The following is a 12,821-nucleotide window of genomic DNA, read 5'->3' on the forward strand; positions in this document are numbered from 1 at the left end:
GGGGTGGGAATCGAACTCGCACAGAAGTGACTTTCGCCTCTTAGTGCTCTGCTTTAACCCACTGTGCCACCAGGGAGAACCGATCCTTGACTTCTTTATAATCCTGAGAGTTTGCTTCAGGTCTGGGACAGAATCCAAGAAGCTACTTTTTGCCAGTCTCACCTTTGATTCTGGTACTATAATCCTGGTTTTGGGCTGTTTCCTAGGAGTAATATGGCCTAGTATCACGCCTGGTTTCTGATGCCTGAATGTCTGGGTTAATTCCAGCTGCACAATTTACAAGTCATGCACCCTTGGGCAAGTTCCCTCACCCCACTCTCAGTTCCCACCTGTAAAGAGTCGCAGTAGGGCCCATCTCACAGGGTTAGCATGAGGACTCAGCATTTAGAATGGAGTCAGTTACACAACAAATGCCATATGTGGTATGCATAATCCAGAGCAATAAAAACTTCAGCCACACTTCCAAATTTCAAAACACTAGAAAAGAAAATGTTTTATTTTTAACAAAAAATTGGCAGCAAAATCTTAACAAATGGGAAGCCATCTTTTATTCTGTTTATAATTGCAGAAATATTAACACATTTGATTATGGAATGCTGCCCATGTTCCCCTACTGTATATTTTTGTATTTCTAAAAATCTGAAATGTTCTCACTTTTGAGACACAGGGTTTCAGATTATGGACCAATATTTTATTATCCTTTGTTAGCCAGACTCTGTGAACCAGACATAAGAGGAAAGTTGCCATCTGGTGGCTGCAGTGGAGAGACAGTGGGAGAGGGGAAGGTGAAGGGAAAGGATCCCAGGGTCAGACAAATAAATACCTTCTGGTCCTCAATCCAGAACAGGTCTTGCCAGAGGACATTTTAAAAATGTTAAGGGTTACTGTGGTGGCAGAGATGTTGTTTCAGTTTAAAAAATACTCAGTTTGTTAAAGTAGCAAAAACACTCCTAAAACTTTTAAAAGCTTATCTTATAGATCTTATTATAGACCGAGTAGATGCCAATCACTATTGAGACTTTTTCTGATCTCACATAGAAAGCGCTACTTGCCTCACGGAATTTACAAACCAAATACCTTCCAATACATCATTCTCTTGCAACTAATACAATCTTTATGCCTAGGCTCAGCAAACTTTTTCTTTAAAGGACCAGATAGTAAATATTCTGGATTTTTGGGACCATTTTGTTACAACTACTCAGCTTTGCCAAAGTGGCATGAAAGTGGCCATAGACATTGCCTAAATGAATGAACATGGTTGTGTATAAAACTTCACTTACAGGCCCTCCCTGCTGGTGCAACAGGTTAAACACAGCACTATGAAGCTATCATAGCCACAGTACGAGCTTGATCCCTGAGTCAGGGAGCTGACTCAGTGTGGCAGACCTCTCCTGACCTGCCTACTGCTCCCCTCAACAGTGTATTTAATATATCTGCCTGTTCTGCTCCCTCCTCTGTCTCTGGTGAATCCTTTCACACCCCTCCCTCCCCGTACCTCTAGCCTGTACCCCAGGTTACCCCAGATACTGAAATTTGAATTTCAGGTAATTTTCATGTCACCAAATATTAGGCATGGCTTTAACAACAAAAATGTGAAAACCCTTCCTTGTTTGTGAGCTATACATAGAGTTCCGACGGCCAAGTCTGGCTCATGGAGGGTCAGTTTGTGGGCTTTGTTTTAGCCCAGGCTGTACCCAGTCAGCAGATTAAATACTCTATCAAGATGTGTTTTACATTCTTTCAAAACTCACAAATTTCTCTTGAGTTCCACACATTCAGAAAGCATTTGGCAAGTAAACCTTTGTCCAGGGAGCATTCTAGAATGGTTACACCATTTTGCACCCCTCACCTACTTCCAGTTGAGCCATCCTGGTGTATATTACTTTTGCTGGTAATTACTGTCAGTGAGCTACTTTGTTTTGTGTAGGCATGTAAAATAGTGCTTTGTCCATTTATTTTTCTTTACTAACCCAGGTTTTTATCTTGATTATTAGTCTGGTCTAAGATATCGCTAAATAGAGCAAATACGTTTAAAATACTTTTTTTGATCAATTAAACCAAAGTTGGATTTTGTTTTCAATCTTGCTTTTTTTTTTTTTTAAGATTTATTTATTTATACATACAGAGCTGGGGTACAGGCTAGAGGTGTGTGTGTGGTGGTGGTGGTGGTGGGGCAGTGAGAGGATTCACCAGACAGAAGACTGAATAGGGAGCAGAACAGGCTGACTGACTAAGTACACTGCTGAGGGGAGCAGCGGACGGGTCAGGAGAGGTCTGCTGAGCCATGTGGGTCACCTCTGGGGAGGGATCGAACTCATGTGGAAGAGGCTTTAGGTTCTTAGTGCTGCGCTTTAACCCGCTGCGCCACCAGGGAGGGCCCAGTATGTTAATTTTTTTTATTTTGAAATAAACTTAGATAAAAGTAACAAGTATATTACAAATACTTTTTTTCCTGATCCACCTGAGAGTGAGTCATTGACTTGATGACCCACTGCTCACAAATACCTTAGTGTTTATTTCCTACAAACATATTTCACATAAGCATGGCTCAACCAGTACCTTCAGGGATTAACACTGATGTTACCACCACCTAGTCCCTGGACTCAAGTTTCAGTGTCCCAGTGATATTCCTTAGAGCAAAGTAATCTAGTTCGGCTCATTTAAATCTGTATTAGTGTCTTAGTTATTTGCTCATTCTTTGACTTTGGTCAACTTGGTACTTTGGAAGAGTACTGGCCACGTTTTATAAAATGTCCTTCATTTTAGGATTGGCTGGTGTTTCCCCCCAGTTACAGTCACGCTTTGCAACTTCAGCAGAAATAGCACACAAAAAACATGTGTGTTCTCAGTGCAGCTTATCACGTGGTGGAAGACTTCAATCTTTCCCATTATTTACGTTTACTTGATGAAGGTGGTCTGCAGGCTTCTCTACTTTAAAACTACTCTTTCCTTCCTTGTATTTAAGAAACATTGCAGAGGGGTACTTTGAAAGTATGTACAAATCCCATTCTATATTAAACCACTAGTTCATCCATTCACTTCTATCAGTACATTTTGATGTACAATTCAGACTGGCCCAGACTTGTCCAGTATAAACCCCTTAAAGTTGGTGCCTATGTATCAACTTGATAACCTCCTGTTATTTTGAAGTTTAAATACTTTAAGGTTTGCAGGCTCTGGGGCCTCCCTGGTGGCCCAGGGGTTAAGTCACAGAGCTGTCACCACTGCAGCCTGAGTTGGACCCCTGGCCAGGGAGCTAACCCACGGCAGACACCTCTCCTGTCGCTCCTGCTGCTCCTCTAGGACTATAGTTCAGTATATCTGCCTGTTCTGCTCCCCATTCTGTCTCTGGTGAATCCTTTCACTCCTCCCTGTATCTCTGGCTTATAACCCACTTTTCCCCCCCACTCCCACCCACTATTTTATTACCAAGGAAACCTTTTATGCCATAAAAAAGTCATAAATGGGCCCTCCCTGATGGCGCAGCGGGTTAAAGCACAGCACTAAGAATCTAAAGCCGCTTCCGCATGAGTTCGATTCCCGCCTGCCCCGGAGGTGACCACATGGCGCGGCAGACCTCTCCTGACCCGCCCGCTGCTCCCCTCAGCAGTGTACTTCGTTGATCGGCCTGTTCTGTTCCCCACTCTGTCTCTGGTGAAGCCTCTCTCCGCTCCTGAGCCTCTGGCCTGTACCCCAGTTCTGTATGCACAGATAAATAAATCTTTAAAAAAAAAAGTCATAAATGATTTAGTGTACATAAAGAGGCAGAAATGGAAATTGTTGCTGGAAACCAGTCCCATCTGGGGGATGGGTTGGGAAGAGAACAGGAGCCTTTCAGAATTTCTCACATCCTACCCCGACTAAGTCTATATCCCTCTTCTATGCAAAAGAATTGTAGGCGCTAAATGGAACCTTCAATAAAGTAGCAAACTGTACACAAAACTATTTCAGAACAGACTGTTAAAAGAAAACCAAATTGTATTTACTGTAATACTGTATACTTAATATATCTTTGGTATAAAAAGAATATCAATTAGAGAAGGAACTCAATTTGCCATTGGAATTCTGCCTAATTTCTTGTTACTGGCGTGTGGAAGTTTGTGTTGGCCTGTAAGTTTCTGAGGCTCTAGTTAGGGGTTGTTTGTCTTTGAGCCGGAATGGGGGCAGAGCTGAGATATCTTTGGAGTTGGATTATTTGCAAGATTTGTTTGACTGAATGTTGGCTGAAATTTTGTTGAAATACATGGTACGATTACTGGTAGACTCCTTACAAGTGGGAGTTCTACTTGGAGATGACTCAGAAATTGGAGGAGGCCCCAAGTATTCAAGGACTTATGCTGAAACATGTAGTCCTCTGATGAAGCCTGATTTCTTCTCTTTAGCCTGGTCTACCACATTCAACTGGGGAGGTCCCTGAAGGGAAGCAGGTACATGACTATTTGCCACTAATGTGACTGTCTGTTGAATAAGGCTCCGGAGTATTTATGGTCATGTGCAAATTTGCTTCAGAAGGTGTATTCTCAGCTACAGCTTTACTGAATTGTGCACCTGAATGACCCATCTTCCAGACTGTAGTTGTTTTCTTGTTGCAAGTTGTGTGTGTAAAGCGTCCGTCCAGACGCTCATCTTGATATGCCCCTGAATTATATGTTCACTATGCGCCTTGGTGTGTTACAACTTTATTAGCATGGTCTGTGGGTCTGGGAGGGTTGTGGTACTTGAGGAAGAGTTATTCTCAGGGATGTTTGGGAGGATTTATTGATACAGTGCATTTTCCCTCTTTAGGTCTTTGATGACCAAGATACAAGTTAATGATCTAGTAGTTGTGAAAATCTTTTTGATTTCTTCTTTATTTCTTTGAGTCGTTACCCTCTGTATGCCTGGTCGCCATTTTTTTGGTCCTGGTTGGTTTAGCAAGTGTAGTTGAATACCACATAATGAAACCACCTCCACCAGGCCGATGCAGCAGAGGTTTTGGTTTGAGTGAGTGAGTTTTTACTGTGGCGCTGCCCTGGATCATGTGCTCAGGGTCAGCCACTATCACTGGGACATCTACAGATGTCTTCTGAGCTGAGAAAAAAATGGGAAGTGGGTCCATGGCTTTCAGAACCAATCAAAGATTTTTCTACAAGGAGAACTTCTGCCTCAATCACCTTTTCCAGTGTTGACAGTGGTCACAATGGTTGCTGTGGTAATGTTCCTACCTGCTCCACCTGAGGTGGTCTTTTCCAAAACTGCTCCTGAGACTGAGGTGGGGCGTATGGTCACAGTGCACATTTGCAAAAAGTCAACAGCAGTATTACATGATTAAAGATTGTTTGGATCATCTATCTGTCCATTTTGGAGGACTCCTAGTGCCCAGCCAGGTGGACATGTCCAACAGGCTCCTAGCCACTTCATCCATGTGGACACTCCACTGGAGCTATCAGGGAGGGAGCGTTCAAGTGAAGAACCAGAGCTGAAATCTTTATGCAGTGAAATCATTATCCCAAAAGTATGTTTTATATATCCACTCCTTTCAGAGAGAGCTATCCACTCATCGATGTTACTGAAGGACTTCATTTTCCATGGGTGTCCCAAATGTACTCTCTAGTGGCACATTTTCATGTTTTTTTTTTTTTTTCTCTCAAATTTTCTCTTGTTACTCCAGTTGAGGGGAGAGACTTCTATATCCATAACATAATTGCTGAAGTCTTCTCTTAAATAAATAATTATCAGACAGTGACTAATAAGGAAGTATCAGGTATGTAATTTTAGCATCGTATTTCATTGACTGGTAATTTTCAGTTCTTTATCATTTTTAATTAGCACATGGTCCTTATCCATAACTCTGTACTTAACCAAGGGAATACAGCAGCATCTTTCTCATCATCAACTGTGACAGTCCCAGAAAATGAAGTGGGCTAGATTTTTATAGAGAGGGCTGAACCAACCTATCCTAAACCCAAAGTGGAAGTTAACACCTGGATCATCTGGTAAAATCAAGTTCTTTCCACAAGCAAGATAAGGCCTGCTAAATCCAAATGACCTTAAGTGATCATTTTCCTTGGGTAGTTCTGACTGCCAGGAATTTCTTGTTGCACACTTAAGCATCCTAATGGATGGTTCTAAGAAGGTTTTGTAAGAGCTACAGGTCTACTGGAGGCATATGATCGTTATAGAGGACGGTGGGAGAAATTCTGAATGGGAGGTGAAAAACATGTGACCTCACCATTTTCCCCATAAGACTTACTATTGTCTAGGGATTGTGCTAAGTTTTCTTCAGAGCAGCTTCCGTCCGGTGGCACAGGCATCTGCTCTAGGTCTGTGTACGCAACCAGCAGTTGGTCTCCATAAAACCCATTCATCTGAATCACCTATCACATCCCTGCCCTGCCAAGCCTGTCACTGCTACAGAAGGCCCTCTGGAACACCAGAGTCCAGAGCCACTTCGGATGGATACATGTGGGAGGGCACTGTGACTTATACCACTGTGGAGGCACTCTTTAAGGAAAAGAAATTAGAGACAGGGCTTAGGAGACGACCATGCAAGCACAGGCTACTGGGGCGTAAGCAGCAGGTCCACTTGAAGGAAGTTAAAGAGTGAAAGCTCCTAGCCCCAATGCTTTGCCACAACAGGCATACAAAACTTAAGGTACTAGTGAAGAAGTCAGCATCTAGCCTGTTCTTCTATGTACAAGGTCCAACAAACTTCTCTTAAACACCGCTGACCTGATCTGTGATGTGTCTCACCTGAGAAAACAGGTGCTAATCAAGTTCTGCTGTTCAGGAAGGATGACACAAGACTTCCAATAGGTCTTATCATTTTAATTGACTTTAATGATTATTGCTCATCTGCAAGGATTAATATTGCATTCATTAAAAATCACTCAATACAAAATAAACTTGTTCCTCCACGTTGCTCTCAATATGCTCCCTCTGATGCCAGACATTTCCCCACAGTGTCCTTTGTTACATGGCTTGACAGAGACGGAGCCCTTACCTATTATTCCTATGGACACAGCAACAGATATGGGAGCAGGGGGCGGGCCAAAGGGCAGCAGAACCTGGGTCCCTTCCCCCCAGCAGAGCTGACTGAGGCACCACTGTTGGTCAGGTTACCTCACCTAAAGGATGTGGTTTCTGATTGGCTGGTTAAATGCCCTGGGAGAAAGGGCTTGAACCATTAGCATCTACAGAGAAGAAAGCATGGTCACACTGGCAAGGGGTGGGAAGGGCTAGGTGGGAAGAGACAGGAGAGGAATGGGAAAAATGTTTTGGCAAGAACATTATCCCCTGCTAGGAAGCTTCAGGGTGAAAGTCTTCCTTTTTTGTATTCCTGTTTTTAACATCTGTCTCTCTGACCAATAGCAATAAAGAAACGAGAACCTCTAGTACCTAGCATTAATGCCTGGCTCAACTTTGAAGGGCAAGCTAGAACAAGTTGAGGACTTGGAATCCTGGATAATTATATACTTAAAGCTCGTGAGCACACAGCTCATCTGACCATGCAGAAATGCTGGTGAGCAGGGTGCATGGCGTGGGAATACAGCTCTCTGATCTCTGAGAGCCTTTCGGGGTTCATTCAGAGCACGAGCCAGGGCATGTGGATGACTTTCTCTATGCACCAACTACCCTTTAAGATCTTATTTCAAGCTTTGTGTGCTATGTGCCAGTCAAAAACGGCACCACTTCTGTGAAACTACTGTCCTAAACAAGTCAGATGGAACCAGATTTCCCCCACCCTGGCCCAATATAGCCTTCTTCCTCCCATCCACTTCTACCTCCCTTTAAATATTTTAGGTTGCAAAAGCACAGCTGACCAGAAATTTGCTCTTAAAGGATAAATCCTAAAGATAGAGCTCAGTGCATTTTACTGAGTAATGGCTCAAGAAATTTGCCTTCAGCAAAAGCTGTATGGGGCAGAGCTGATAGAACTTGATTTTATGGCCCCAGTTCATTGATGCAATAAACGATGGTCTAGAAACAGAGGGATTTATCAGAGTCTGAGACAAGCACTTCTCTAGCCTCAGCTCTGCGCTCTTAGCTCCAAAGGTTCAAAAGTGAAACTGAGAACAACTAACCACCCGAGCACTTCCCCAGTGTTACACTAGAAATGTTTCTTAAATATCTTTTTGTACAACAGAAATAAATGCTGGGAACAAAATTCAGTTTAATAGAATGCAATTTGGTTAAAATCCTGGAAAACGAGACGATCTTGTGGGAGTAGAGGAAGGGGGCTGTACTAAATCCAAGTGGGCCTATTGGATCTTAACAAGCACAACTCACGCGTACACATCTTAGAACCAGATATACCACCTTTACATAGCAAACAGGGCTTGGGCTGTGGGCATCTAGGGGAAATTAACATGCACCGCCTACATCTAACCTACCTGGCTGGTAGGTACCATCCCTGCTCCTCTGAAGAAGTGAAAGAGCACGATCTCAGCAGCTAAGAAATGGGCTCTTTAAGGCAATTTAGACATTGCAGATTGTTCCACATAGAAGGTACCTTAGCATTTCTTGTTAATAAGGTACCTAATTAAGACTAACGTCCCCAGAAATAGTATAGAAAGAAATCACCTTTCTGGGCTGGGAGAGTAAATCCTTCTTTAGTGACTAGGGTGAGGAACCTTGAATCTCAGTTTCATCTAGAGAGCCATGAAGCAAGTTCCTGTGTGGCCTGCAGAACTTGGACAATGAGATGAAAAACAAAACATGAATGAAATTACAGGAAAACAAATCAAGAAGAAAGGAATAAGAAGAAAATAAAAGTTATCTTAAAAAATATTTCTTTTAGAGTTGCATGGTTCATGTGGACTGGTCCTTGCTAATGTGGTCCGTTAGTATCTGTAAAGAAAGAAGACAACGGTCAGCAGTTGCCTCTTCAACAAGAGCCCCCGGAGAGGAACGAGAGACAGCAGGCACTCCAGGGTGCCTCCCTGCCGGGGCTGGGCATCCCTGCACCCCCTCCGGGGCCAATATTCCAGGGTGTCTGACAAGGCCATCTCTGGTCATCTCGTGTGGTTTTCGGCCCCGACTATGTATTAGAATCGTCTGGGGAGCTTTTATAAATGAAACTGAGACTCCTACCCTAGACCAACTGTAAGAGAAATCTCTGGGGGTGAGGTTGAAACCCCAAAAGTTTGGGAAACCCAGTATCTTTGCATCTACTGCTATAACACGCTTTCTCTGCCGACCTTGTTAGGTTGGAGCAGTTTTCATAACTCTTCAAAGTCAGGTACTTAAGAAATGCATGACTTAAAGGTATTTAAAAACACCACTGAAGAAAGGTGATTTGTCTACTTTAATATTGGTGAAAAGTGTCTCACTTGCTTTCTCCTAACTTACCTGTAATAATTGGGTTTGAATGGCCCATTTTTGTTGAGTCCCAGATATTTTGCTTGGTCATCTGTCAGCTCTGTCAGGTGGGCGTCAAATGACGGCAGGTGCAAGCTGGCAACGTACTCATCTAGGAAGAGTGAGGTAGCAGAGACATAGGAGGGATATTTTAAATATGCCTTGCAGGGCATAATTTCCTATTTTCATTTGAAACTTTTCAAGAGGACAGGGATGGAATAACTTTCAAAGAATATACAACGTGAAATATTTGCTTAACCTAAAAGAAGCCACTCATCAGAGTGACAATACGGAGTGGTCTTGTACATCTATTCTGCTCTGGTAAAGTTTTTGGCTTAACTCAGCAGCCAACACGACATGTACTACTGAGCTTTACTCTTTCTGCAGCCGCTTTCTGGATTATAGTCCAATCATGAATGAAAGTGGACACGGATAAGCTCAAAAGAGCCTGTGTCATTAACAGGACAAGACCCATTAAGACCTCAAATTTTAGGACCATGCATTTCTAAGGCGGTTGGCATAAAACTATTACTTTTCCAGAGGTAAGGGTCTTCAGATTTACTTTCTGAATAAGGATTTTTAAAATACCAACCTGGCATATGCGGTAAGAGGGGACAAGAACAAGTTTTTTAGCTTTAAGATGGCAGGGATGATTGACAATGAGATGAAAGGTGGGCACCACTGTTCAGAAAGGCAAAAGACCAGAGAGGATGTATTAGCTCCCAAGAACACAGCATGATCGTCATCAGCGTGACCGGAGCTACATTCCTATCTACACAAATGTTGGAGGAGAAAACCTTTGACTGGTCTCAGGCTTTCCTCAGTTGTCATGGAAGTCTACGGAACTTTTAAGAGCATCTACCTAGGGCACTAGTAGCTGTAATTTGCAGCATATGTAGTATTTTTCTTACTTTATTGACAAGGAAACTGAGGCTCATGGAAATTAGAACTTTTGCTGAGGTCCAGCAGGTGCTAACATTGGAATTAGAGCTCTAAACGCAATGCTTTTCACTTTTAAAAATACTTATTTGTTTTGTAGAACTAGGTTGTAGGATTCATCAGAAACAATGGGGAACAGGACAGATGGATTTTACTGAAATACACTGCTAAGGGAAGCAGACAGGAGAGGTCTGCTGCGCCATGTGAGTCACCTCCCGGGCCAGGGACTGAACTCAGGCCTAGTGGTGACAGCACTGAGACATAACCCCAGGCCAGCAGGGAGGCCATCATGCTTCTCATACTAACCATAATAAACCGTGCAACAATCTGGGAGATTAAAATAGGTGCCCACTGTTTTCACTCACCCATTTTCTTAGGAAGCAAGTACACATCTTGTTTGTATCGTCCCTCGGGCGCATTATAGAGCTCTATCAGTGCCAAAGCCTAATAAGGTGGGAAAAGAGGATCCAAAAGCACAAAAAACTTAGATAGGGTCATAAAAATAAAACTAAGTTTAACATAAAAATGAACTAGTAAGTAAGTGCTGAAGTGACCCTCGATTACAGTAACAGCGCCAGGGGGTCCTGAGGGAGCGCCAGCACCTGGCCAAGAGACTCCCTGGGGTTTGTTAGCTTCCGGTAAAAGATACAATTAAGTTGAGCACTACATTCTGAGCCAGCTCAAAGGGATACAAACATTACTCTGCCTTGATTGATTACTTGAGAAAGCCTACGTCTTGGCAACTCGCAATCTTGAAAAAGAACAGGTTGGTTAGAATGTAGTAGGACTCAGTGCCATGAGCACACTGACTGGTCCACTCACCTCAGTGCAGGGAAGCAGGCACTCAGTCACATACCTGTGTGGTGGCTGTGATGGACAAGACGAAGGTGGGGACGGTGGAGCAGCTCAGGTTGAGCAGGCGCCCCTGCAAGGCAGAGAGAGCCCTGAGATGAGCCATGCTGCCCACCTGCTGGATTCCAATGTCATTCACGTCAAGCAAAGGCAGGAAAGGCATTTGCACTATCTACACTAGGGAAAGGAGAATTACAGTTCCAGCCCAAATTCTAGATTTCAGTTAACTTTTCTGTATCCAGCCCATCTGAGCCTAACAAGACGAAGCGCCAGCTGTGGTCAGGACAGTGTGCTCCTTAGAAGAAAACAGATACTTTTTTGAGTGACTACTTGGGGACCAGATTATTTGATAAATATATCTCCACGCAAAGACATGGTTCAGGGAATCCCAGGCCAGTATTTTTCCCTGCCTTCCCTCCCCACACAGAGCGCCGACTGCCCTGCCAGAGTCCGGAGCAAGTACCTCTGCTAGCAGGACGACACGCTTGCCGTCTGGCCAGATGACATGGTCCACCTGAGAACGGACTCGCTCCCACGTCAGCTCCGGGGTGCGGAGGCTGGTCTGAAAGGACGAGAACACAGTCGGTGTGGCTACCGGGGGAGAGGAGAAAGGCCTGCCAAAAAGGCATGAGAGCAGTCTTACCACATCAATTTCCGTGTTGGAGTGGCCCATGTTGCAAACAATACAACTGTTTTTCATGCGGTCCAAGTGTTCCCGCGTCACTACATTTTTATTTCCTAAAAATAAAGGAGAGTGGCTGAGGAAGGAGATGCTATGAAGCAAAGGCTGACTTTCAGTTAGAACATGGGAGAGAGGTCTGCTAGCTTTAAGGAGTATGCGCGCAATATACGGAAATGAATGTGCACTTTACAACAGCTCCTCAGGCTCAGCTACTGGGTTTGAAAATGGAAGAGTAGAAAAAGCTCTTCGCTCTGGAAAACATTTCAGTCTGATAACTTACTCTAGTTGCAAGGTGCTCACACTAGCACAGGTCTACCTACTGTGCATGGAAGTCAGTCATAAGACTTTCAAGATTTAGCCTCAGAGCTAACAACCCTCACATACCCCAAAGTATTGGTACTTACCTGTGCAAGTTATTACGACATCAACTTGCCGAATGACTTCATTTAGCTTTACCACCCTGAACCCATCCATGCTGGAAGAAAAGGAAGGAAAACTATGATCAAAGCAAGGAGCAGTGAAATAGAAGCTGGTCACAAATAAGCCAACTAAATTCTCTTCTAAAGTGCTACCTCACAGGATGTTAAGTGACAAGCTGTGCTAAACTATACACACTGGCCTCTTCAGACTCCCCCAGATTTCATCCAAGAAGGAACTGCCAAGAGGCTCTAGGTGCCCCAGGTTTACAATGAAGGGAACAGAGCAATCTTAGCCTTCCTCCTTTGAGAGCTCTGTAAGGAATGGTCACACCATCAATCAAACTCTGAAAAACATGAAGTACCTGCAGTGAGACAACAGCATTGCCACCCTGTTCTTACCAGGCCTGCAGAGCACAGATGGGGTCGATTTCTGTGATGTAGACAACTGCTCCGAGGGCCTTGAGAGCAGCACAGCAGCCCTTCCCCACCTGCGGGGTGTAAGAAGGAAGGCAGGCCGTCGGTGCATGGGTGCAGGGGGGAAGGCAGGCCGCCGGTGCATGGGTGCAGGGGGGAAGGCAGGCCGAGGTGCA

The 12,821-nt window shown here is 44.0% G+C and overlaps 1 protein-coding gene across 1 annotated transcript in view; it reads right to left on the reverse strand.

Annotated features, from left to right (window-relative positions):
• Positions 1-6,792: 6,792 nt before the first annotated feature.
• Positions 6,793-12,821, reverse strand: part of AHCYL1 (adenosylhomocysteinase-like 1) — a 36,448-nt gene continuing 30,419 nt past the window's right edge. Inside the window, exons 10-17 of the mRNA XM_004689675.2 lie at positions 12,631-12,719; positions 12,217-12,287; positions 11,774-11,868; positions 11,594-11,692; positions 11,135-11,203; positions 10,644-10,722; positions 9,331-9,451; positions 6,793-8,829 (exon numbers count right to left, since the gene is read on the reverse strand). Coding sequence (XP_004689732.1) covers positions 8,823-8,829; positions 9,331-9,451; positions 10,644-10,722; positions 11,135-11,203; positions 11,594-11,692; positions 11,774-11,868; positions 12,217-12,287; positions 12,631-12,719 — 630 coding nt within the window. The 3' untranslated portion in view covers positions 6,793-8,822. The remainder of the gene's footprint in view (positions 8,830-9,330; positions 9,452-10,643; positions 10,723-11,134; positions 11,204-11,593; positions 11,693-11,773; positions 11,869-12,216; positions 12,288-12,630; positions 12,720-12,821) is intronic.

Source organism: Condylura cristata, unplaced genomic scaffold, assembly GCF_000260355.1.
Source record: "Condylura cristata isolate star-nosed mole 26May11 unplaced genomic scaffold, ConCri1.0 scaffold00026, whole genome shotgun sequence".
NCBI lineage: Eukaryota > Metazoa > Chordata > Mammalia > Eulipotyphla > Talpidae > Condylura > Condylura cristata.